Source organism: Rhea pennata, chromosome 1 (genome assembly GCF_028389875.1).
Source record: "Rhea pennata isolate bPtePen1 chromosome 1, bPtePen1.pri, whole genome shotgun sequence".
Lineage (NCBI taxonomy): Eukaryota > Metazoa > Chordata > Aves > Rheiformes > Rheidae > Rhea > Rhea pennata.
In genome coordinates this window covers 99,234,510-99,262,091 of record NC_084663.1, presented here as the reverse complement: position 1 = coordinate 99,262,091, position 27,582 = coordinate 99,234,510, and the positions used below count along the sequence as shown (strand labels likewise).

The window sequence follows — 27,582 nt, the reverse complement described above, 5'->3', positions numbered from 1 at the left end:
AAAAACTGCCTGGATGCAACCCTCTCTAACATGCTGTAGGTGACCCTGCTTGAGTAGGGAGGTTGGACTAGATGATCTCCAGATTTCTCCCTTCCAATTTCAACTGTTCTGCGATTCTGTAATACCACTGGTGGAAAAGCCAGCTCGTATAATATATGCTTCATCTGACAAGAAGTGAAGTGCTTAAACCCCGTTTCTAATAAGCAGTGGCAAACCACCTAATTTCCTTCCTTTGTCAACTTCCTACACTGAGCTACATTGTCTTCCAGAAGGGATTTACTGAAGAGCAATTAGTAAGGAAATCCGACTTCTCATTTTTCTTAAAGGAAATGCAGATGAGTGATGCTAGGACTGGAATCCTGCTCTGCATTGCCCCATTCTGCCCATTCTGTCCACCTCTCTCACTGGCAGAGCACGTTGTGAACCACAGTGCTGAGCACCCACCATTTCCATTGCTTTCAAGCCATCCCTGCATACCGCAGGGCAAAAGGGTCCCAAGTTTACAGAGAATATATTGATTCTTTAGGCATAGGAAAGCTGCAAATTTTCGTCTGTGCTTCAGCACAAGGACTACAGCAAGTTGGGGTGCTCACTGGAAAACTGGTAGCCCCCGTTGCAGTTTATGTTTTCATACTAAGGTAAGGTAGACAGTCGTTCTGAGACCTTGCATTGTCAGATTTCTTGAAGACAACACATCAAAGTTGCTGACTGCCAGAAGACATGCTAGCCACCTATGCCCTAGTGCTGGTGAGCTTTCCAATATGCTACAAAAACTTGTAAAGTGAATTTCTTTTGGCACATAAAATGATCGCCACAGCATTAGGAGGCTGACCCTACAGAAATGTAGCTGCACAAGGCTGTAGAGGTTTACAGCTAGATGCCATGAAATTAGGACCACGGAAATAGAAACTTCCTAATCTAGGAAAAAGGAGAGAGAGCATGTGATATCCATATGGAAAAAGTGAACATGGCTAAATACACATGACCTCAGAAATGCACAGTTTTGGTTCTTTTAACCTAGAAGCTCTTTAAGCCCCATTTGGGTGTTAAATACTGGCCATCGACACACAAATTCTTGCCCAGTGCCGACTCTGTCACTATCTTCAACCCATCTTATGAAAAAAAAAAAAAAAAAAAAAAAACCGCAGGTAAACACCCTACATCCTCCTGGCTTCTAAAATTACTCTGCACTTCCTCCCCTGACAGCTCGTTCCACCACACTGGTGGCGACCACCGCTGCAGCGAGCAGGGAGCCAGCTGGGCGCGAGGTGGCCATGGAGCCAAGGGGCCAGGAGTGCGAGAAGACAGACCAGCGAGAAGGCACCTGTAGACTCCAGTAAGTCGATCCTTTAGCATAGGAAAATGCAAATAGCTTGCGCAGAAGCAGGAGGAAGGTTCTTGGATCAGTGAAGGAGGAGGATGGGATATAAGAAAAAACCTCCACGTGCATTTGCCCCTTTTCAGAGGCAGCTGGAGCAATGGAATGGCAAAACAACGCGGAAGCGGCCGACGCAAGGAAAAATATCATCTTTTTTTTTTTTTTTTTTTTCTGTCACAAGTGATACTTTTTTAGGAACTCCCCATTTCCCACCCAATAATCCTGCTGGGGTTTTGACGACCATCGCTTCCCGCCAGCACAGCGGTGCACAGAGAACATTATCTCCAGCATTGCCCTGACCTTCCTGCCCCGCCTGTCAGCCTAATTCCACATTGAGAGCAACAGCAGCCTTGAGCTTGCCAGGAAGAAAAGCACACAAAGAGAGGACACAGCTGTAGGAACTAAACAAATCGCTGTCAATTGTTTCGGCAGAGAAGCCAACATCTCAACAGTCTCTGAGGAGCGGGCCGGCCGCCAAAAAGCAACTCCTTATGCAGAGCCTCCGGCCGCGGTCCCCATGCATTAGCTTTGTCGCTCGGTGCTTGTTTTGCCCTGCTAAGGCAGTGCCAAACCCCGACCGTGTCCCTCCCAGCATGTCGGGCAAGCGAGAGGGCAACAGGACCTTCGCTTCTGGCCTGCACCCGACAGGACGCTCCTACCAACCATCAGCAGCAGGAGGATTTTTGTTTCCTCCGAAAATACGTAAGTGGGAGTTTATGCCGCACCCTCAAATTCTCTGAAGGTTACTTTACCTACTGGCAAAGACTCAGACAAGCAAGAAATTGCTGCCTTTCCCTAATACTGTGAAATATAGGCCATAACCCCACCGCTCCAAGTCCTTTAGGCAGATGGGAGCGTTGCCACGTCCTTTTAACCAGAAGCATGTTCTTATCATCCCATTTTTTAAGAAGGAAAGTGTAGGCCTATTTCTGGCAGATTGAAAAAAAAATCACTGTAGTTTCACAATTCTCCAGGAAAGGTCATATGCCTTTAAGAATACAGCAATCTGCTACTGACTTTTCCGAGGGATTTAATCACACACTTACAGCTCAATCACGATGCGTCTCTCATCTTCGGTACCAACATGCTCAGACTCAGTGCGTTTGATTTACAAAGACCCACACATGGCATGGGTGCCGCTTACAGGTGAAACCAATCATACGGCCTTACTTTCAAAGTTGCTTTATTTGGCGTCTTTTCAGCAAAGGCAAATACACAAGACAAGGCAGTCAATATGTCAGTAGAATATGTAACTTTAAATAAGGGATAATTAAGTAGCAAACATGAGACATGCCAAACTGCTAAAAATATATAAAATTATAATTTGATTGACCAAATTTGATGACCTTTTTCAAAACTGAAGTAAACTGCAGCTGCTTTGGTCAAATATACTTTCTAAATTTATTTAAAAACTTATTGAAAAATATTTTTGGAAAAAGTCTAAAAAGAACAAAACAAAACAAGACAAAAAACTGTGAGGTCCCACTTTCTGTACAGAAAGGAAGTTTAAATCAAAACTACATTAAAAAACACAACTTTGAATTAAACATTTTTGGGGACTTCAATTATTTTCAGCAGATTAAAAAAAAGGAACAGTTGGTGTTTTGGCTTGATCAACTGTTTTAAACTGAAAAAATGAAATGTATAAATATATTGTATCACACCTGCAAAATAGCCAGGTTGCTGATACAATAATGGCAACAAACATCACCCCTCTCGTGCTCTGAATAATACATGTGGACGTGCATTTGCACAATTTTTTTTGCCAGACTCTAAAGAGGCTGCCACACTAGAAGATAATATTCTTACTGTACTCCTTCTGAGTAAAAAAAAAAAATCACTCTGAAATGATTAGTCATAAGTCTCCTATCTGCCAAATCTTCACCATTGATGCTTAGATAGACAGTAGGTGTGTTCGATTAACATGTGCCATAATAAGCACAATCCAAAATGTTACACGCTTAATACAATATGATATTACAGATGCACAAGAAAAGGGCTAATCAAACCCAACAGGCAGGTTGCCAACCCAATAGGATGACTAATATTAAGCCGGAGCAGAAGATGGAGACACATCTTGGATGTCAGCACTCACCAGTAGATCAAACATTCCCAGAGGACACCCCTCCATCCTCCCACCTGTCAGTAAAACAGGCCATGCAGTTGGTACTCCCAGAGGTAGGCTTGCTTTTAGCAATGTCCGCACTGGCAAATGTGCACTGAGCCCTCACCAAGCCCCAGGAGGCGCAGGGCAAACAGAGGCTCTGACCTCTTGCAAGTTATGAGGAGCTGCAACGCAGCGCCTGGGAGCTACCTGCTCTCCCCAGTGCTGCGGAGCGGCATAGCCGATGGGACAGGCAGGACCGTCGCGCAAACTCAACCTTTGTCAAACTTGCCATTGACAGCATGAAGTTCACAGCAGTGACATGATAGGTACATCTGTGTGCAACATCTCACATGACAAAGTCAAACTAGGGAATAGTTGCTTTTGGCCCGCAGGGCAGTTTTTCTGCATTCAGAAGGAAGTGACACGAAAGGATGGAAAAGGGGGAGACCGCTTTGGATAGCGCACATGACGACAACATGTGGGAACTACCCAGAAGCCTAGTCCCTGCAGTTTGACAGCTATGCAAGGAATGAGCTGGGGTATTAACAGAAAAAAGAGAGAGAGAACCATCTCTCAGAAAGGAAATACAAGAAGGGGATGCCGGTACTTCCACATTCACTGGGTTGTGCTTTCCACTTCTCCTCATTTACATATTTAAGAACAGACAAGATTAGAAGAAAAGCCAAAAAAATATATACATTTGAAACACTTCTTCCCTAACTGTGGCTACTACTGTTTCTAATCTGTCACCTGCCGGGAGCCCTACTGCCCTTTCCCAGGGCTGCTGGCAAATCTGGTACCATCAGAGTCCCATAGCAGCAGATCACTCTAGGGAGAGCTAAGCAATACAGCCTGCCACCCTGACAAATGTCAGATCAGCTGTCTGGAAAAGCAGAGAAGCAGACAACATGAAGAAGGTGTTGGAGGCAGAGTTGCAGCAAGTAAAATTACAGATAGATGCGATAGCAAAAGAAAAGAAAAGAAAAAAGAAAAAAGAAAAGAAAAGAAAAGAAAAGAAAAGAAAAGAAAAGAAAAGAAAAGAAAAGAAAAGAAAGAAGAAAAGAAAAGAAAAAAGAAAAATCAACAAAAAATCTGTCTTTACTGTGAGATCTATTAGGTGCTGGAATAGCATCCCAAGAGAGCCTCCAAACCTGAAGGTTTTCACAATTCAACTGGAAGAAGGCAAATATGTTTTACAGACTGGAAACACTAAAAATAGCCTGGCAGCAGAGGAGTTGACTAAATGCTCCCCCAGTCCTACTTTCTACAGTTAAGTGACTAGACCGGATAACAGTCACTGTGCTAATCTTTCGGCCATAAGTATAGCATCTAGATAAGGTAGTGCTCTGGTCCTGATGTAATTCCCTTTGATCGTTGTTACTTTCCAGCCATGCAAGTCACTGCTTTTAAGGTCAACTTCAGGCTGCTAGGCTGTAGTGATCTGGTAGATGAATGGGAATCCTCTAGAATCCTAGAAAACAAAGAAAAACAGGAAAGAGGATGAATCGTGGCCATTGTGTTACCTCCTCTGGTCTTGCTGAGCAGCACGGGTGCAGCGAGGAGCAATACGCCGCTGTGGGGAAAGCAGGGTGGAACCGCCTCAAAACTGCCCTTGGGGGAACAACCATGGGACTTCCCTGCTACACATGGAGTCTGCATTCCCCCACAACTCCCCAAAACAGACTTTGACCTGCGTTTCCTGCTGGCTGGTTCTGTTCACTAGAGATGACACATTGTTCAATTCTCCCCTTTTCCTCTTAAAGAGAGAGAAAGCCCTCTAGGAGCTTATTTCTGAGAAAGTCTGAAAATAACAATTCTGAAAGTGTCATGCGCATGGCACTGTGAAATGGCATTTTCTCTTTGGTGACAAACCACCCAGCTAGCAGACATGCCATGCAACAGTGTTCACTTTGGTGGAGGGCAAGGCTTCGCTTTACAAACTATTGCACCTCAGGAGCAAGTTGGCAATCATAACCTTGCCATAGTCGCCAAAAGATGTTACCGTCTGGTAACTTCACCTCTATCAATGCAGAGAGATGTGCATTGTTGAAAAAGGTATTAAAAAAAGATAAAAAAAAATATATAACACAAAGTACCAACTGACATGTAAATTCAAGTTTCTGATTGCAAGAGAAAAACCTACAGTTATTACGGTACAACTGTGAAAAAATTCCTTTTTTCTTTCTTTTTTTTTTTTTTTTTTTTTTAAAGGAAACTAATGAAAACATAAAAGCAGAAAACATAATTGCATTGGAAGATTTAAATCAACGCTTTGTCCTTGGTGGTCTAAATCACCAAGACTGCAGAATCAGTTCCAGCTTAAAGTAGACTATAAAAGGCAGCTTTGTCAAATCGCCAAAGAAAGATTATCTTTCCAGCCCAGAATTATGCTGGAGCTATGTTTATAGTGCGTAGAGACAATGCCCTGAAGAGGTGCACTTAAAGAAAGGACTCCCAGCCTTTGCCTGGCCACGCGTCCGTCTCTCTCCGAGGACGAGCGGTGGCACGCTTCACTCGCGCAGGCAGCTCGTTACTCGGGGTTTAACTTTCTATTGCTTTAAACAACAACCAGCCCTCCACAGCAAATTGCCGCAGAGGCATGTACATCCAAACAAAATTTGCATGCCCTGCCGTGAAACTCGCAGTGGAAATGTAACACATCCAGTCTAGATGCCGCTCATGGCACGGCCAGCGGGCCCTCCCCGACCCCGGCCAGCTGCGCCACCCACCCAGCGCAGCGCAGGAATTTGCCTCCTGCTTCAAGAGGAGCGTGCTTTGAGATGCATTTGCTTGCATTCCCTGTACATTTAAAAAAGTACTTTGAAAGCAACTAGTCGATTGTAACGGCCCGTTCTGACAGTACAAAATTGGCAGCTGAATATAAAGCCTCACTGAGTAAACGGTGGAGCAAAGATAAGAAGACATTCCCAAACAAGAGGCATGGAGTACAGTGAAACAAATTTTCAGGATTAGTATTAATCTATCTGCACGTAAGAGGAATGACTTACTGAAAAAAAGGAAATAAAGCATTCACCCCTTCCTACAATTACCAAAAAAAACAGGTAAAATTATTACACCATTCTGTGTTTTCATTAACCTAAGACTACCAATTCCTCTTCAAATAATATTTCAGGTTTTGAAAAAAGTTGACCTGAAGATTAGATTATGTGAGTTTTAAGCAAATAATCAGCGACCTGCTACTAAACAAAACAGTGTTTTAATTATGGCAGCCACTCACTGCAAAATTCAGAACATGACACTGAGACTGGGGATATGCAAAATGGATCTATAAACCACGAAAAGCAAACTGACTTTCAGGGTTTTGAAAATACTCAAATAAGGATATTTGCTGAATATACCAATAGCTAAATATTCCAAAATTTAGTCCTGATGCTTGAGTCCTCTCCAGTCTACGACCCCTGAAAGTATCTTTTTTCACAGGCCATTTTAAGAAAAGTCCTTTTTAGTTAACATGACTAAGAATTAGAGGAAATCAGGGGTATCAGGGGAAAATACCATTAACATACAATATAATAGGATTCTTGAAAACATGACAGTGGAAAAGCTTTTAAAGTTTAATGTACTGACTTTAGGTCTGGCCTACTGTTGACACTCATTTCAGTGACAAGTAATTTATCCAAAAGGCACCCACATTAAGACAATGTAGCATCCTACTTAAAAAATGATAGCTAACAAATAAACCAGTGGAGACATGAAAAACAAAATTCCTGGCCTCCTTACATTTGGCCTAAAAGTATAATAGAGAGGTTTCCATGCCCTTGCCTAATAACACTGCCTACTGTCAAAGTATTTTTTTTTTGCTTTTGCTAAACAAACAAACAAACAAATTCAGAATTGAGCATCTCTGTAAATGCTTACCAAGGAACTAAAGGGGCAATTGAAACAGCAAAACAACGGTTCATGCATCATAGGAATGCTATTTTCCCTCCATTTCAGCTGCCAGCCATTCTCTGGCTGCACACAAAGCGCTCTTATTTAAGAGAAAAAAAGAAACGGGGCGTAGGAAATTATTTTGCAGTGAAATCAGAGCACGGACCTGATGCATGGGACAGATATTGTATTAATCACACATAGCAAACTGCCCAAGTGGCACCAGTTAGCTGCTCCTTAACCAACAAGCTGGGAGTAGGAGGCGCAGCTGTGTTTTCCGCTTTTCCCATGTTTTCTGTGGGCCAAGGCCCTCGTGGAGCAACGGGCGCTGCCTGCTGCTGCCGAACCCCGCCAGCACCCGGTGCCGGGTGTCAAAGTAAATCCACTGAAGAAAGAAGCAAAGTCATGCAAATAAAACACAAACTGGGATAATTTTTAGCTGGGGTTTGTAAACAATCTTTTCTCAGCTTTCCCCAGACTGAATAAGCACTAGAGAATAGCAGTAAAATGGCTCTTTCAGAAATAGCTCTCATCGGTTGTGTAAACAAAAACAAGGCAAAGGAGAGCTTGCTTGCTTGCAAGTGCTTGCTCTTGTAAGGGAGGATGAAGATTCAGCTTTTCGATGCTTTTGTGTCAGCTCTTGCCACAAAGACTGCTCAGTTTGTTTCCAAATAAATGGTGTTTTGCCAGCTTGACAGGATTGGTGAAGATGCTTCACTTGAGATGGTTTTGGAGAGAAGCAAACTATGAGTAAGCGCTGTCAGCTGGGACCTAAGACAAATGCCTGAGGCATGGGACAACAATTCTGAGCTCCATCCAGCTCCTTATCTGATTCCCAAGTGTCTGCCATGGGGAGAGTGAAGCAACAGCAGACCAAACAAACCCTAAAACCCACACTACTCCGAGCAGCAGAAACAGTGCAGCAGAAACTGTGACAGAGGAGGATCCCCAGACACCCAAACAAAAAGCCACTGTTTCAGGCTAAAAAACTGGAACGGCTTTGCTTTCAGTCTAGTCCAGAATGAAAAGAAGCACTGAAATCCCAGAAAGCAACTTCAGAAAGTAATGCCATCCCCCAGTCCCCCAGTTTTGTGTTGTTGTAAGACCTGGGTCCAGAGACATGTACGTAGGTGCTGTCCCTCGCTCCAACAGAATATTTAAGAATACTGCAGAGTGAGCCCAGAGAAGGGCTTCCCACCAAATGTTACGCTCTTTTGGTTTACTCTGCTGTAAGCAACGCTTTAAAGACCATAAATTTCAGTCTCAAAGATGATCAAGTGACAACCAAATCACCACAAAACCGGACCTGGGTCTAATGTGCATTGTTTAAAGGTGAAAGAAAGACGTGTAGGGGATTTCCTCATTAAAATGTACTAGCTCTAGAGTGCTAACACTTTCCAAATACAGTGTTAAAGGCTACTGTAGCTCCACACCTATCCTTGGCTTACTAAGGATTTGGCTGGGAAGGTTACAGTGGAGTCACATCCAAGATGAAGTACTTTTAGCACTGGATAAAAAAGGGCAACCAGAAAATCAAATAGTGACACAATGATCAAACTGCACCAATATTAGAGAGTTTTACGCCAGGCTAACTAATAAAGCTTTCAAGGAAACACATGCACATTAGGAAGATGGACTACACATGTTTACATATGTTGGCCCCTTTATAAAGGAAGAGGACCAGCTAGTCAAAATTACTTTGGATAAACTAATGCTGCCTTTATGCAGAAGGAATCTGAGCCAGTGCATTGCATTTTCAAAAGTAAACATTGAACAGCAACTGAAAAGATAAAAAACAAGAGCAACACAAACTAGACTGCGTTAAAAAAAAAAGAGGTAAAAAAACTTTAAACGCTCCTGTAAAAGTCACAGCCTGGCATCACAGTTACTCCAAACTCACTATAAGTAGGAAGGAACACTGACAACTGAACTCCCCAAAAATCTGCTTTTTAATAAGCTCTAAAGCAACAAACTCACTTCTACTGCTAGACACTGCTTACCTGGCTTACCCTCCCCACCCTGGTGAATACTTATTTACTTAAAATGTTGACTCTGCGATGCACCAGGACATGTGTGGGGCTGGGGAGCCAGATGCTCTCCGAGCAGCAGGGTGTGAGGACCCGCATCACTGCTGACCCAGGGAGCACTCTAACCTTTGAGCTATTAGGTGAGAAAGAAGGGGCACAGCCCTTTGAGTGTAAACACATCATGCTTTACCATTTCTTATACTTTCCTTACAAGTGTGCTCGAAGGATTTCTTTTCAAAATGGAACATTTTACACAGAACAAAATGCAGCTTTTCGGTTTTGATTCTGGGAATAGAAAACTAAAATGCCCAAAATATTGTGTAATTTTCATCTTTCTTGGATCTAGGTTTGGTGACTGAACCCAAACACACATGCTCACTTACTTCTAAGATTTGAGTGACATTATCTGGCTGAACTAGCTCTTAGATCCTCCACAGATCAGATCAAGAGATCCAGACCTATTAATCTGAGGTATTTAAGCGGCACTAAGACATTATCCCTATCCGCACATCCCTTGGCACACACCAGACTACCAACCCCATGTCTGGACTTTATAAAGTGCTGTGACCCGTGTCGCAGCAGCCCATCCCTTCAGCCTTTCCTGGGAGCAGCAGTACACCATTTCTTAAAATCACAGCAAACGTGACCATCACCCACTGCCAGCTACATTCTTCAAAACGTAAACCTCCAGGCCCACCACAAGAAGGACTTGGGAGACAATTTTGAAACATCATCTCTAGCAACACCTCCTTACTTAACAGGTAGGAAAAAAGGGAACAGGCTGTACAGAAAGCAAACATCCTGAATGTGTTGCCCCTCACATTAACTCAGTCCACTCTCAAAAATTTTGAAAGGAATCCATTTGTATTCATAGACACATGGTTTCTCTCTCTTAAGCAGACTTTGGCTACATCTGTACTGCTGAAGCCAAAGCCACAGACAACTTTTGGCCCCAGAGCCAAGGAACTCAGAATGTTTCATCCCCACTGCTCAGCACTTGACTGAAGGTCTCTTCTGGTCCCCCAGGGTAACCTTGTGTGTCTAAGACTTAGGTACGTTTCTGCATGCGTGGGAAGGATATTCTGTTCAAAGCATCCAAAATAACCCTCAAGCTCTGTTGTTCTGCATCACAGCAAGAAACTGTCTCACACGACATGGCACAAGGACGCATGAGACAGCTCGAGGGTCCAAAGCCTGCTGCACAGTGGGCAATACAGGGTGAGGAAACCTGCTGTAAAGCTAACCACACTGCCCATTGGGGATGGTGCTGTTGTATGACATTGCTGGAACCACATGCACACGTTGTCTGGGGAACAGCTAATTACCGAGGGCCAAACTCATGCCAGCAGGTTAATTAACATCTTCAGCCTTGTCTAAAGCTAAGAAGTTTGGTCGGGCCTAGCAGCATTTCAGTGTGTGACCTTGCTCCTGCTTCAGTCTGCAGTGCAGTCCTAGCATCTCAGCAGGGTGCTCCTCATCTGGCACATGAGAAAATAGTTTCTCACCTGCGCAGGACCCTGCTGCATTTTTTTAGCTCTCTCTTTGCCGGTCACTCCCTGATCCACTCTAGCAGATGATCACAGACCTCTACCAGGTCACCTCTCCCTCCAAGTCTCTCCTTTACCATCTGTTTAGTACAAGTTGCTGTGTAAGGATACATTTTTCTTATGAGCATCTCATTTTTTTTTAATCTCTTAAGAAAAATAAACAAAGAACTAACTCATGGCCCATGCATTTGTAAATTCTCTTCGAGGCTTTCAACTCTCTGCATGGGCCTTATGTGTGTCAGTTTTAGACATAAAGCTTTTTATCTCTTTTAACTTCCGTGTTGGTCTGAAATTCCAAGTGTTAAAAGTAGTTTGTTTTAAACAGTGATTTAAAGAACTGTACCATATTTTTCTTCTTCTAAATTGCTTGCAGGATTCATGCAAAGCTGCTCAATGCTTTTTACAATTAAAAGTTTTATTTGGGAGCTAAAAAGCATTTGCTTCTCTTTTTTCTCAGTGAAGCATTTTGTACTTCTAGTAATGGCAGATCTATTAGATGACTCCCTCTTGAAAGTAAATACTATGCATCCAGCCCAACAGAGTCTGACATTCCTGGAAATACCTCTTTACATGAATTCACATTATCAGTATGAAACAACTATTTAAATATTACTGAATATAACTATTTGAAGTTTTCCTGAATATAAATATTCAGGAGTTAATGTGTGCTGGCTTCAGAAACTACTTCTAAACACAGTAATACAATTTAAAGCCAGAATGTGTGCTGGCTTCAGAAACTACTTTTAAACACAGTAATACAATTTAAAGCCAGACACCATTTTGATCTACTCATACAAGAGTGAGATTAGGAAAGACTATCACATTTCTGTGGTTTCTGAAGCTGAAGACTCCACCTCCTCCGCACATGGGCAGCTTCTTCAATGCCTTGCCTTTTTCATTCATTCCTACTTCTTACCTGGTTTCCCCTTCTCTACTTTTTTTCCTTTCCACACACTTTTTAATTATAATAATTAAGACCAGATATCTGATTATTTATCGGGTGTATCAGGTCATCACATATACAAGGACAATTGCATTGTCCTCAATTTCTCCTTAGTTCAGCATTAGGAATTAGACTCATGCACCAAATTGGAAGCAACTCAGACTCAGTAACTTCTCCATCATATTATATGGGTTTTTTTTCTTAAAATATGTAAGGGTGCCATGACCAGAAGAGAGCTCTTCTCTCAAGGGCACATCACGCTTCATGTTCAGCTTCTCTCCAATGTAGCAAGCGGCTTTCTTGCCAAAAACTCTCTGAGCAGACTTAGACCGAATATGTTTGTGTCCCTCTGTGAAAGCAAGAATGGCTACTGAATTACTTATGTCTGCTAAGACTTCCACCTGAAAGCAAAATAGAGGCAGTGTGTCTTGCTCTGCTTGTAACCTCCCCTCCTAATCTACAGTCACGTATTGCCCCTTGGCAGTAATAGTAGGAAAACAGCTCCTAAAATTACATGGTACTGAGGCAATCTCTAATAATTTTAGCCACATTATTATGAAGTTTCCTTGTCCAATACGATGGTGTCATAGCCCCTAACGATATCTCAGTGAAGTGTCATTTTTCTGTGTAGATGGCACCTTGCAAGACCTTTTGCTCTGTGCAAACTGTCGGTTTCCATGCAACAGATGACTCACCGCTTTGACCCCGCTTGCATATCCTCTTCCTCCACCACACTGCAATCACAATTAGAACGAAGACAACAAGTAAAATCCCCAAAGTAATCATCAGTCCAAGGAATGAGAATGACTCTTCTGCGAAGAACAAGAAACAAAGATGATTTATATGGGAGAAAAGAGTGGGGGAAAAAAAAAAAAAAAGCCAAGAGAATGCCTGATTAATGGCAATGGTTCCTAACTGAGATTTTGTGGAGGTTATTACTAAGCTACATGACAGCAGTAATTGCTCAAAAGAGAGAGTGAGTGTGTGTCAAAGCCAAGCATACTTGCCTGCCGCTTTCCAGAAAATGTGTTGTCAAAAAAAAATGTGCACAGCAAATAAAATTGTCAGTTCTCATGCCTGATATGGCATTTGGCATATGTACATAAGCAGAATTTCATACAAGTCTTAAAACTTCCAGAGGAATTTTTTTGTTCCTCTAGCATTCAAGTTCTTATTTGCAAAATAGCAGATACTTCTTTTACTGTTAAACATTTCTATCACTGTTGCAAGGACTAAATTAACTTTCAAAAAAGAAAGTACGCGCATGGGTTTTGAGGCCTGCTAACCAACATTCCAGTGCAAGTGGTCTCTTGGGTCAGGCATTAGCTACTTCATTTGATTGTCATTAATCAAAATAATAATATGAAGGCTCAGTTCAAAGTTCTCTGATGTTAGTGGGAAAACTTACTGAACTGAATTTTATTTGGATCAAGCTGAAACTATCATGTCCTTTAGCATAGCTAGGTTTAACTTTTTCATTTGAATTTCTCTTTCTCTGAAAGGCTAGATCACTAAAACAATGGGCTGTTAACTGATTTTTCATTTTCTTAGCAATGAATAATAGCAATCTCAGTTTCTTGCTTTCAGATACACATTTTCATTTCAAACAAAACAAAAGAATATTGTATTTGAAATAAGATAAAAAGATTTAGTATAATTTTTCCTTAAGATCACTGAGAATTAGGAGCTAATTTGCTTTAAATTTTTTGATAGAAAATTTTAAAAGTCAGATTTTTTTTCTTTGCTATTTTTCCTGTAACAATCACTTTTCACTAAGTACTTACCAAGGGATTTAATTCACAATTGCAAACTGCTTTTCCTGTCTTCCTAATTTTCACAAAACAGAAAAATGGTCTTTAAGGCTCTGGACTTGGGAGACATCTGAATTTTAAATCAGGTTATATCATAATGTTTCTGAGTGAACTCAGACTAGTACTTAAGCTTACAATGCTTCTCTTTCTCATCTGTAGAACTGGGCTAATACCGTTCCAGCAGAGCAGAATGTTGGAAGAAGAAATAAATTGGCACTGCAAAGTGTTCATATGTGACACCATTGATGTATTTAAGATTTCCCCATAAAACTAGAATAAATATCTGCAATTGATCATCTTCCTGTTTGCCTTAAAAGCTGTTTTTCCCTGATGATTACTGCAATGTGCGCCTGTCTTAGTCAAAATGTCAAGGAAATTAAAACATATTGTGCAGAAGGTTAACTGAATGTGGTATTAAAACAAGCAATAAGTTTAACTGGGATATTTGATTAATTGTTGTTCAAAGATACTCATTTCCAAACTTCCACCCACAGAGTTTTCACTTGATAGAAACGTTTTTCACTTGATATGTGTCTTTGGGCTGTCAAAGAAATGAGAAAGGTCTATCTGAAAACTGAGCTTCAACTTGCTACAAAATGCGTGGTGCCTCTAAAACCCACAGTCCCCTAGTTTGGCTTTTTTCCTTTGTGGTGAACACCACAATACATTGCTACTAAAAACGCAGAGTAGGGCTTCCTTCCTTCTTACGTGGGAAACACACACATCTCACTCCCTCTGTTTCACAGCAGATCCAAGCACACTAATGCAAAAGACAGAGGCTAAGAGAACGCTAACAAGTATCATTCACCCACCCTTTCTCATTTTCACGGGCAATTCCATTTCTTCATTCCTGTTGCTCACTTTGCAGGTCAGCTCTTGCCCCCTGAGGCTCTGTGTGTCGTAGATCTCCAGTTTACTGGTGATGGACACAATTCCATTGGCGTGCCTGACCTTCTCCTGTGTTGGAGTGGAATTGAACAAGCCATTCCAGCTGATGGTAGGCTCTGGGAGGCCAACAGCATTACAGATGGCTGTCAAATGTCCTTCGGAAATGTTATAATGGACAGATGCATTGAGACCTTCCAAGACACAAATGAAACAATCCATCACCACAGAGAGCACCTGGTCAGAGGCACTGATAGCAATTTAACCAGTATCAACCAGAGCACAGCTTACCAAATTCTCACACAGGCCTGCAGCATAAGAATGCAAGTGAAGTATGTTGGACCAGATCTTCCCCATGACTCACTGCTCTTTGCCTTATACCGAAACGATATACTGCAAAAGTTCCACATAATCTGATATCCCAGATTTTAAAATAATTTGTCAGGTAAAACCTTTTTTTTTTGGTTCATGCTGTTCTCCTGTTTGCTAATCCCCCATCAGTGATAGGGTTTGGCAGAGCAGCTCACAGCACTGGAGTTATACCCGGCACCCAAAGGACATGCAAGGAACATGGTCTGCACATGTTCCAGCTGCTCAGGGGCTGCATAAAGATCCCACTTTTAGCTACTTTTTAGTTAGTACTCACAAAATAATGAATAACGACAGTTCAGGAGCCGAAACTGCAGCAGGCTTGAATACAACCCACAGAGTCCTACTCACAGTAATAAAGCCCTATTTCTATGCCATGTCCCGTGCAGCAAGTTCCTACCACTGAAGTTTCTCAGCCCACCGAAGGAAATGTTGTGGCTGAGAAAACACCTTGCTTTCCATTAGAGACATCTGCCTCTAGAGAGCCTCACCAAGGACGCTCAGGCAGGTACGTCCCGAGAAGGAGCCGATGGGGAAAGCGTTGAAGAGGCATATGTAACATCCTGAGTCGTCCATTCTAGTGTCCCAGAAAGTGATGTTTGTCTCGTTGAGAACCAGACTTGTGAAATTCAATCGGTCCCGAAAGGGCTTGTGAATCTTTAGTCCTTTTACGTTACTGTATGTAGCTATATTCTCACGTGTTTTTTCAGAGTCCTTTTGCCATGTCACTTGCAGAACTTCCTTGGGCTCTGTCAGGACACAGCTCAGAGTCACGTTGCTTCCCATCTTCACCTTTCTGTGGCCAGTGTGTATTATCACTGCAGGAACAGATACAGTGAATGAAATGAGTTAGTATCATACTCATATTTAAAAGTCTGTAGCCAACTCTGAGGCCTGGATTACCAACAGACATAGCAATTTATTAATGACATATTGTTTCTGTGGTTTTCCAAAACCCAAAAGTCCTGCTCTTGTATCCTCTAGAAGTCAATGGAGTGATCTTGATTTACACTAGCTGAGGCCCTGCTTTTTTTCACTAGATTCTTTAACAGGAAAAAACATAACCCATTTCTGTACCAGATCCTGCAAATTCCCTTCAGTTTTATTAAATCCATATATGGTTTCCCATCTTCAGCAGATATATGGGTGATTTTTGATCTCAGAAAGCTAGAGGAAGACTGAATGCACAGGGGAGGCACATACAAAGCCATTCTCAAAGAACTGCATGGAAAAATGGGCTAAAGAGAATTTTTGGATAATATAGCTTCAGAGTTTGCTACATGTTTGAAAGGGAGGGAAAGAGAAAGAGAGGCTGGGTCCTGAGGAGAGAATCCAGCATGGGAAGCTGTGAACTCTCCCCTAGGGCTCAACACACCTGCCTAAACAAGGATGTCCAGTGTTGCTTTAGGGGCAGCTGTTGTGTGCCCTCCAACTCCAAATGCTGCTCCAGTAGGTCCTGCGTCACATCTGCCAGCTCCATGCATATGTCTCAGCTATCTAAAGTGCCTCAAATAGGATCAGTGACCTGTATTACTCCTATTTTTTCCTGGCCTGTACTCTCACTGGTGAAGCTTCAGGAATCAGAGATCAGACCTCCAACCATTTTCAGAAAGAGAGAAGGAAATCCAACTTACTACTTGCTTTTCCAAGCGCAATACAAAACAGACTCAGAAGCAGAGCTTGGAAAGTCATTTTGGAAGGCAGCATCCTCTTCACCTGAAGAGAGATGAGAAGAGATGCATGACTTAATAACCGATCATCTTCCAGGGATATCATACTTAATAACCGATCATCTTCCAGGGATATCATCTCTCCAGGGAGTGAGCATTACATTTGCTTAGTTATGTAAGAAAAACATATTTATGAGTAGCAGACAGCAAATTTTACAGGTGTTGTTACACAACATAGAAATTGCTGAGATGAAAGAGCAGAATATTTTGTGATGGAAGTTAGAAAGGCATTCATTTTCTGAACTGTTCCTCAAGGACTCACACTTAAAGCCAGAATTGCAAACAGCAGTTTACTCTTTGATACAGCACTTGCTCATGGATATTGAATTACTGAATAAATGAATTCATGCATGTAAAGCAATTAGTTTAACTTAAGCATGCTTTTAAATTAAGTTTGCTTAAACCCTGGCTCTTGTAGCTCAGAGACCCACATGAGCAGATAAAAAATATTACAGATTCTCATTGCAATAGTAGAAAGGTCTATACAAACATTAATGGCAGGAGATGAACAGAAATAGTTAGTCACTGTTTCTTCCAGCACAAACACTAGGTGACACCTAATTTAACTGCTAAGTGGACTCTTTCAGATGAACCAAAGCAAGTTCTTGTTAATGCAATAAACAGTTTAGTGATGGGACCCTTTAAGGCACTGCAAAGGGTTCAAGCTGTGCACAGGTTCAGATGAACCTGCATCACTGAGCCAGGAGAGTTGTTCAGATATCCCTAGGTTTTCTGCCCACATCTCCCTGCCCTTATTTTATTTATCAGCAAATTATCCATTAACGGCAAAGACTGACTGTGGCAACAACTTACTGAGAGGAGAGCTGCACAAGGTGCCTAGTGAAGGGTGCCTGATGTATTACCTGTAATTTATGAAGCAGCAGATGCCCTGGGACTAGCTAGAGCAGTGTGAGAGAGGTAAAGTTAGCACGCAAGATGGAAGGGATAAATTGGAAGCACCTTCTCTGAGGGCTTCAGGACTCTCCATCTGCCCAAAACAGAATGAACTGGGGAACCTTTGGGGCATACTGCATCTACTACCCACAAATTTCCCAGGAAGGGAAGGGGAAAAAGAAAGGTTGTGTTTCTCCTTTCCTTAGTGAATAACTCTTGGCTTGCTCCCTATTCCCTCACTCAGATAATACTGCCATAATCCACCTGACTTGTTGACTTGCCTGGAACTGAAGCTTCCATCATTCAAGTGGAAAACATTATTTGGCCAAAAGTATTTTTGTAACACAGTTCACACACTCCTGAACTTCTTGCCAGTATTAGCAAGGCTAGCTGATGCTTCCTGGCAATGTCTCCTATCAAGAACACAGACAAACCCCAACTCTTAGTTTTTCATGACACCCAATAAACAGAAAACTGAATGAATGATGAGTATTTTCTGTGTTATCATACTGCTCTAGAAAGCAAGAGATGATAAATAAATGAATGAGAGGGAGAAAGGAAACTGCATTTAAAAAAGAAATTCCCAGCAAAGTTGTGCACATAACACATGCACACACTTCAAGTAGCCTGCCCTTATATTTTAAGCTCTCTGGGCCAAAACCAATTCCTTATATAGCTCTACAGTTATGAAGCATGAATACAGACTAAGTTCTGTATACATAAAATCAAGAAATAAGAATTCATCAGCAACAAGCCAAATGAGTAATGAACTTGCCAGATGATAGAACATAGTTGGATGCTTCAGCACGGCAAATTCCTTCACACATCATTGCTCTGACCCAGCATAGCTACCAGATGTCCTAAAATGAGGAACCAGCATATCTTGCAGTTATACTGGTCACAAAAAAAAGTCCCTCTAAGTCAGAGATCCATTCTAGTGTACTAGGAGGGAACAGGGGAACAAAAGGCGGGGGGTAAGGCTAAGGCAAGTGAAGAGCGCTCCTTCTCATGCTATGCTCTCTCAAACGGCATCTCAGAGGTTTCCTGAGCTACAGACTGTATCCCCACTGCTGTATTTAATTGCTCTAAAAGACGTTTTATAATCCTTTTCCAATCCGCTTTTAGAAACCTTTCGTGCTTTGAGCAAAGGATACTTTTTGAAGCAAAATACGCAGGTCTAACGGGAACTGGAGCCCCACGCACCACCGCAGGACGATATCTAGAAACACGAGGAGCACGGAAACGGCTCAAACCCCTGTGTGTCCCCCCCACACACACACACACACAATTTCTAGCCCTTTGCCCCGCTCCGCATCCCCGCGCCGGTTTTCGGTGCACTTTACCGTCCGGACAAAGCGCAGCTTGTGCCTGGCTGCGAGTTCCAGCGTGGCAGCGGTATCTCCGACGCTACTCTCTGCGCACGGACGCTGGTAGCTGATCACATTAAAAAAAGAAAAGAAAAATAAATAAAAAGACTAGCAAAACCCGAGAAAAAGCCGGGCAGCCCCGGGCCGGGCTGGGTCGGGCCGGGCGGGTGCCGCCCCCCCCCCCCAGCGCCGCCCCGCGGGGACCGGAGCTCCCGCCCCGGGGGCAGCGCCGCCCGCCGCCCGGTCGTCGAAGATAACGACAGTCAGCGGCGCCGGTGCCGGTGCCGGTGCCGGCGCCGGTGCTGGCTGGTGGCCCACCGCCAGGCGGGTCGGCACCGGCGCTCGCCGCCCCCTCCGAGCCCCCGGGCCTTCTCTCACCCCTTCGGCGATGCTGGGCACCGCGTCCGAGCACACGCGGGCAACCTGCTGTGTCCACGCCCGCTCTGCCACCCCTCTCGCTGCCGGCAGGTCCTGGTTTGCCCATTGGAAATTCACCCAGACACCAACCACCTTCTGGCTCTGCAGGTGCTGGAAAGGACTTGGAGGAGCATTAGCTCCATAGTGATCCCAGAGACAGAGGCCAAACTGCGGTATGTGCCCAGATCCTCTTCCTGCTCCTCCTCAAGGACCTGCAAGGCATTGCCGTTTTGCTGCCATGATGGGCTGGGGTTGACGACAGTCATGGAGTTGGGCTTCAGCCCCACACACCAACAAAATCGGTGTAGGAAAGCCTGTCGTGGGGTTCATGCCCAGCTCTTTTTTTAATCATTCAGCAGTAAAACTATAAACACATTTTAGCATCTGCCAGGACTCCTTTGCCTCTGGAATCTCCTGAAAATGATTTCCTTCCCCTAAGCGCTGAGCTGCCAGGAATGTAACAGACTGCTTTCCTCCTTCAGCCTTTGTGTTCCCATCAGGAACCCCCATTTTTCCTTCAAGGATAATTAATACCAACGAAATGTCTTGATTGTTCTTGGCACTGCTTCAGACAGAAACACAGTAAACACTGAAAGACTATGAGATTCTAACAATTCCAGGACTCTAATCACAGAATTAATTCCAATTGTGCTTCGGGATGGACAATCACACTGCTTTTAAAAACACAATTGCAGCATAAAACAGAACCGCCTTCTGTTTAAAGAAATTTTGGATTGTATTCCAATATGCACCAAAGCAAAGTGGTTTTATGTTCAAAGCATATTCTTCCCTGATTTCACTTCAGTGATAATAATGAAAATTCATTCCTAGTGGGACCATTACAGACTTTCCTACTGTCACAAAACAATAATCCAATGGCAGGAAGATTATGGGATAATGATAATAAACTATATACATAAATAGTTAAGAGTTGTGACATTCACAGGTACTAGGTAGTAAATACTTAGTGTTCCAGAAAATGGGGTTTTTTTAAAGACCAGATCAATTTCTTGATCTTATTTATTGCAAAGCCTCACTGAAAGTTATGTAACAAATATACTAAGGTTATCGTAAACCTGGAAAAAGTTGGGTTTTTTTTTCTTAATTAGCACAAATCAGAATATTAACTGCTAGTAGCAGGTCAATAGCCTGGCCATCACCACCAGTAAAATTTTGAGCAGTAGGACTAAGGTAATTCTTTTCTGGATCCTCAACCCAGATAAACAAAAAATACCTTCTTTCTGACATGAGGCGGAAGGAAATTTGTGTAAAAACTTAGTGAAAAAACTTACAGAAAGAGGTGATTTTATTATGCTGAAATCTCTAAGCAAGTTGATTTTACACAGTCTCATCCTCACAAGCAGAAAGCTGTAACAACAGGGAGGGCAGAGGATGCTCTCTGTCGAGCCCTCATTAGGTCTTCTGATTTTTGGCCGTATCTTTTATATCCTTGGGAGTGGTCTTTTGCTATTTTCTTCCTGTTGGGCTAAGAGGAAAAGGGAAGTGGTGGGTGATACACTGCAATCTCCCTGCCACCTTCCTGTTGTTATAGTAGTAGATCACCCATTGACAGGCTGTTTCTGTTGTAAAGTTATCAGAGCTCTGTCCTGGGCTTGACAGAAACAACCCATTTCTCAAACTGACCAGCTAGTGAGAGTGCCCTTTGTTATCGATACCCAACGCTGTCAGCTGCTTGCTGCTTCTCCTGGTGCTTTCACATGCATAGATGCACGTTTGTGTTCATACTTTATTCACAGTCATTTAAAAATCTCTGTTACAAAGCTCTAGAAAGCCTCCTGTTTTAAAACATCAGTGCTGGTGGGGGAAAAAAAACAACTTGGGTATGAAACAATTTCAAGCCCCTACCGAAGTTATTGACAAAGATGCCCTCATAGTGGTCAAGAGAGCCTATATAAAACTCCAAAGCCTTCCATATTTAAGACACAGATGTTTGGGGTTTTTTTGAGTGTTGCCATTAAACTACCTCAAGGAATGGGGTGGTGCTTGCTACGCCTGTGTCCACCTTTCCAGAGCCATCCTGGGCTCCTCCATATGTTAAACATGGATCTTCTCCATTGTTCTCAGTATCTCAGTGTATAAAACAGTGCTGTTAGACCTGATGAATAATGTCAAAAAAAGAGAGCAACCCCCTGTAGGGTCAGATCTAACCTGTTTGGAGGTTAGAAGTCATCACACTGGCTCTTCCAGCTGGATACAGCTGTTCTCAGAGACATCTGCACAACCACCATGCTCAATTTAATGTAGACCTTCCCTCTGCCAACACACAAAGTAAAATTCAAGCTCTTCAATTGCCTTTTATTCAACATTTCCTTCCATCTGCTAGGACCAGCAGGTAGGTCCAGAGTCACTTAAATCTCCCTCTGCCAGTCTTCTCCTTTTGGAGAATCAATTTGTTCCCTCCAAAGCAGGCCAGGACACCAGCAACCAACCTCCTGCTTGCTGTTTGAGACTGACTTACCTATACCTCCAAGAATATGGAGGAAAAGAAGGTGATCAGGAGTAGTCAGTATGGATTCACAAAGGGGAAATCCTGATTAACCAACCTGATGGCCTTCTGTGATGGAAGGACTGCCTGGATATTGGGGGGAGAGCAGTAGACGTTGTGTAGCTTGACTTCTGCAAGGCTTTTGACACTGTCTCCCGTAACACCTTAATAGGCAAGCTCAAGAAGTGTGGGTTAGAAAAGTGGACAGTGAGGTGGACTGAGAACTGGCTGAAAGGCAGAGCTCAGAGGGTTGTCAACAGTGGCGTGGAGTCTAGTTGGAGGCCTGTGGCTAGTGGTGTCCCCCAGGGCTCAGTACTGGCTCCCATCCTGTTCAACCTCTTCATCAGTGACCTGGATGAGGGGGCAGAGTGCCTCCTCGGCAAGTTTGCTGATGCTACCAAGCTGGGAGGAGTGGCTGATACACCTGAGGGCTGTGCTGCCATTCAGAGAGACCTGGACAGGCTGGAGAGCTGGGCGGAGAGGAACCTCACGGGGTTCAACAAGGGCAAGTGCAGGGTCCTGCATCTGGGGAGGAATAACCCTAGGCACCAGTCAGGCTGGGGGCTGACCTGCTGGAAAGCAGCTCTGCAGAGAAGGACCTGGGAGTGCTGGTGGATAACAAGATGACCATGAGCCAGCAATGTGCCCTTGAGGCCAGGAAGGCCAATGGTGTCCTGGGGTGCGTTAGGAAGAGTGTTGCCAGCAGGTCGAGGGAGGTGATCCTGCCTCTCTACTCAGCCCTGGGGAGGCCTCATCTCAAGTACTGCGTCCAGTTGTGGGCTCCCCAGTACAAGAGAGACATGGAGCTATTGGAGAGAGTCCAGCGCAGGGCTACGAGGATGATTCGAGGGCTGAAGCATCTGCCTTGTGAGGAACGGCTGCGAGAGCTGGGCATGTTTAGCCTGGGGAAGAGAAGACTAAGAGGGGATCTTATCAGCATCTATAAATACCTTAAGGGGAGGTGACAAGGGGATGGGGTTAAACTCTTTTCAGTTGTCCCATGTGACAGGACAAGAGGCAACAGGCACACACTGAACCACAGGAAGTTCTGCCTGAATATGAGGATGAATTTCTTCACTGTGAGAGTGACAGAGCACTGGCACAAGTTGCCCAGAGAGGTTGTGGAGTCTCCTTCTCTGGAGATACTCAAAACTCACCTGGGTGCAACTCTGGCTAACATCCTCTAGGTGACCCTGCTTGAGCAAGGAGGCTGGACTAGATGATCTTCAGAGGTCCCTTCTAACCTCAAACATTTTGTGATTCTGTCATAACCTTCACGCACATTTTTTTCCATGAAAAATTTATAAATCTTATGTACTTACCTGCTTTCACAATAGTTGAGGGGATTTCAGAGGGAACTCCAGAGAACTGTGGACTATGCAGCTTAAAACAAATTTATCTAGAAGTGTTCTGTGCAATCACAGAGACAGAAACAGAGAAGTCTCAGGGACATCTTCCTGTCCTTATGTCATGAAACTAAAAGGGGGATTCATGGGATATGGATGGTATTTTGCATTAGCTTACCCATGTCTTCTGAGGTGGAGGAGTTCTGTATTCATCAAAATTCTACTACTCCCTCAAAAGGGTGGGGAAACTCAGAGAAGAAAGAAGAAAATGGAAAGGAGGAGGGCTTCTTCCTTGGAAGAGAGGGAGGAAACTAGAGCTGAAGAAGGAAAGGGGAGGTCTGAAGTAATGGGTGATGACTACAGGTAAACTTGAGGCAGACAGAGACAAATGGAAAGTTCTCTAGGCAGATCCACCGTTTCAGAAAATAAAAGTCTTTTTATATTCATCACAGAAGAACAAGAAACAAAAGTCTAAGTCTTTTTCTATCCTATTCTGAGCTCGTGTTTCATCTATTTCTTTTTTTTCCCACAAGCTCCTGGCTCGGTTCAGCCATCTCTGCTGAATTTTGCCGAGGTCTTTGTAAGTCACCTTCTCTGGAGCTGGGAAGTACAACACCGACTCTTGGGTGTAAGAAAGCCTTTGAAGTTTTGTGAGAAAGAAAGCAAATAGAAACCTCAAATCCTAAAATCTAGAGAGTGTTTTGTTCCAGCTCCTTTTATTTTTTCATCTGCAATGCTACTTGTGCTGGTTAAACAGGAAAATCCCATGTATCAGGAATGAGTTATTTTCTGTATTCTTTCCTTTGCCTTCTGGGTGGAGGCTGTTAATGTTGTTAACATGCTTGCTGTTGACATGTTTCCTAGTTCTTCCTCTGATTGCTGACTGATGACCTCTTTAAGCAGAGCTATCTGAGACAGTAACCTTTTACAGGTTTAAAGGAAAATAATGTGATGCATTATTCCATGTTTTCCTTAACAAGGAAGCAAAATAAAGGGCTAGGCTAAGACTAGAATCAGTGACGCAGTTTCCAGTAACAGAAAGAGCAGTAAGTTTTACAGGTCATGTCACCTACTTGAGATTCAGATCAAGGCTGTTGGCTCTGCTGATCTCCCTCTCTTCTGTCTGTGTGCGTACAAATTAGCATATCCCCCTTAATCATCACATCCATTTAGTCCTACCAAAAGTCAGAAACACTGGACCAGCTCACTTCTTGAGTTCTACTTGGAGGTCCAGCCTAATCTGAAGATCTGCCACCTATTATCATTTTGCTAGTGATCCAAACACCTGACCACAGGCAAACCACATATTTTCTCCATCTCAAACTTTCCTCTATAAACAAGGCAAATGCTAAACATTTTTCAGTTTCATGTCTTAGCCAATTTTTAAAGCACAGAGCACCACATTTTCCAGCAGAAAATGTTAACAATGTGAGGAAAAAACATTAGAAGGCTCTAAGGCCCCTTTACACGGCAGGAAAGAGCTGGAAACATTCTACATTTTGCTTTGCTTTCCAGTTCTGGACCATCTGTGTAAAATAACCCAAAATTTCAGCTTTGCTGTAAGAGAAGGTTTGATATCAGAAGAGCCTAACAGAAGTGGGAGAGGTTGTGTGTCATGCAGCCCTACGATTTCAGTACATCTGAGATATCGGTGTCTAAGATTGAGGTCTCTTCCCCTCTCTAATTTCCCAGTAAAATACCCTGGTCCTTTCGTGTTGATGATAGATCATGACTCTCGCATTGATCTTCGTTTCAGTGCATTTTCTCTGCTTGAGGCCGAGCAACCTGGCAGCCAGGGGCGGGGGGGGATTGTGGACATCACTGGATACACAGACCCCTGAGAAGTGTACAACATATTACATACACGGATAAATATTCTTTCATCCCAGAGGGTGCAAATCCTCACTTCCCATGGGCGAGACAAGTCAGCGGGACAAAATCAGGTTGATAGTCAGCAAAGAGGAATATCTCAAAAGGAAGGTGAGATGGTCCCTACAATTTGTTATACTCGTTTCTGCGGTCCTGCTGAACCTCCTTTGGCTCTCAGGACAGGAACGCTAGAAAAAAGGAAAACTCAGGCATATTATCTGAGCCTTATAGAGGGGCAGGCTTTTGAGAGGGCTTTGGTCCCAGCTTTTGCCTGGTTTTGTTTTGCTTTTAAAACTGTTAATCTCTTTCCTTCTGAAGAGACAGAACCCAAATATTAGGATTAGAAAGACAATTAATTCCATTTCATCAGCAAGAATCAAAGAGCATTTGTAAACTCCTACCTGAGCAATTGTGAACAACATTTTATCTGACCTGCAGAAATTCTGTACTGGAATGTTTTAGAAAAACCCACAAATGAGACTTCTTGGAAAAACAAGGGCTTTTTCTGCTTATTTGTTTTTTGACTCCTTCTTTGTGTATTTTGTCATAGTTTCATTTTTCCTCCTCAACCAAAGTTCTTAAAACATTAAAAATTTGCATGCAGTTTTCTTCAGAGGTGGGATGAGGTCTGTGCTACTGAAAATAACCTATGAAAAGTAGTAAAATTATAAAGGTTGAAAACATTACAATCCTTGATTCAACAAATTGCATGTCTAATAAACCAATGGAGAGGACTTTCTGCTTTTTAGGAAAGTGAAAAATATTTTTCCTTGATTTCCGGCTCTCTAATTTTAACATATTCAGCAATACTCCAGGCTCTAGCAATCTTTGTTAGGAAACAGAGTTGCAGCTACTGCTCACAGAACACTAAATATCTCCAGCTGATGACTATATAGAATCTGCCATCTTTTTCATCCTCATGCCTCATGTAAATCCACACATATGCAGGCAAGGCAAAAATAGGTTTCTGCTCTTACAGTACAGCAGAAAATGTTACTGTTAGCACAATTTCACAGGCAATTACCAGTGTAATTCCTCATTCCTCTCCTATAAAAGAGCCTCTGGAAGTGCACAGAGGATAAATCATGTACTCCCTGCCAAGAATATAGGGGTGAGGCCATCCATCTCTCCTACAAGCAAGTGCATAGCTCGAGTACCACTAATCGCTATCTCACAGCACAGAGCCTGCATATTTTTCTTTAGAATTTCCATTTCCTGGGAAAAAGTTATCTTTTGAAAGCAGTAGTTCAACTCACTTTCCTCTTTTTTGTTGTGTTCGTCCACATACATTGATGGCTACCAGGCATAACTATGATTAAAGATCAGTATATCCATGACCTCCAGGTGCCTGGAAAAAACACAGATAAATTCTGTGGTTGGTTTGAGTGCTGGTTTGGACAAACTACTTTAAAAAATATTTAATGATTTTTTTTATCCTCAGAAAGCTCTCACTCAAGGAACGTCAAGATGAAGCTTTATGCCAGCACATTTTAAAGCAAGCTGAATCAGCACATGGGCTACCAGAACAGAGGGAATAATTGCTCTTTAAACATCAAGCAATGTGTGATTAAAACATCACTGGAGATTATGCTTTGCTAGAGCTCCTCCAGTCAAAAAACCCTATTGCAGAAAATCCAATTCCATCAAAAGACCACCCCACCCTGATAGCGGGTCCGCACCAGTGTCTGGGCAGAATTTATAAGAGGGATTTTGTCACCTTAACTGCTGTCCCATGCCCAGGACCCACCAAACTGCTGCCTTTCCCCCTTCCCTGTATGTCTCCATGAGAGGCCTAATATGCTGTCGTTTAGCTTTCTCAAGCCAGCCCAAGAGCATGGAGAAGCAACTTGGGAACATTTCCCCATTTCCTTTGCTGGGTAAATACTCATCTTGCCTCATTCTTTGCAAGATCTTTCTCCAGGACTGGAAACAAATGCTCCATTCTCTCTGTCAATCCATTTGAATACTTTATCTTTCAGTAACCACAATCAGATCCTCATAAAGTCATTCCATTGTGTTATTCCTGAATCTCTCTGGACATAGTGCCTCTACTTTCTTAATAGCTGGGATAGGTTTGCTGCATACCCAGAGGTCTATCTGAAAGTCCAAACAGAAAAACAAAAATTAGCACTCTCAAGTTATTTTCATGGATGACTCACAGAGATTACCGCTTTAATTTCTGATCTCTCCCACTAGAGGGTACTCTGCTGTTACGAAAAGAAGTATTTGGCGTTGAGGTTGCACAATGAAGCAAAATGCTAGAAAAGCCTATGTAACTGCGTTGAAGAGATTCTTGCAACATAGCTTATCCTCTAACATAGTGATAGAGAAAGTTGCAAAGGAAACTGTTCATTTTCAACCATTAAAAATATAATTTCTTACAAAATATCTGCCTTGAGATGGTTCCACAGATCTTACTATATTCGCAGCAGAGGTTCTCCTGCCAGATTACTTGTGAAATATCCAGAGGGAGCACAAAATAAAAACTTGGGATA

The 27,582-nt window shown here is 42.9% G+C and overlaps 1 protein-coding gene across 5 annotated transcripts in view; it reads right to left on the bottom strand.

The window, feature by feature from the left end:
* The window catches only part of CD200 (CD200 molecule), a 52,182-nt gene extending 32,700 nt beyond the window's left edge, over positions 1 to 19,482 (bottom strand). The window contains exons 1-6 of one of the 5 annotated variants that reach the window (XR_009957946.1): positions 19,328 to 19,482; positions 18,926 to 19,016; positions 16,593 to 16,674; positions 15,450 to 15,776; positions 14,517 to 14,783; positions 12,589 to 12,705 (exon numbers count right to left, since the gene is read on the bottom strand). Coding sequence is in view for 1 of the 5 variants with exons in the window: in XM_062572622.1 (XP_062428606.1) it covers positions 4,949 to 4,956; positions 12,589 to 12,705; positions 14,517 to 14,783; positions 15,450 to 15,776; positions 16,593 to 16,665 (792 nt within the window). In the remaining 4 variants the exon portion in view is untranslated. Of the gene's footprint in view, positions 1 to 4,582; positions 4,957 to 12,588; positions 12,706 to 14,516; positions 14,784 to 15,449; positions 15,777 to 16,333; positions 16,381 to 16,592; positions 16,675 to 18,925; positions 19,076 to 19,327 lie in introns of those variants that run through there. The other 4 variants (XM_062572622.1, XR_009957949.1, XR_009957947.1 and 1 more) reach the window with 4 other exon arrangements.
* Positions 19,483 to 27,582: the final 8,100 nt, after the last annotated feature.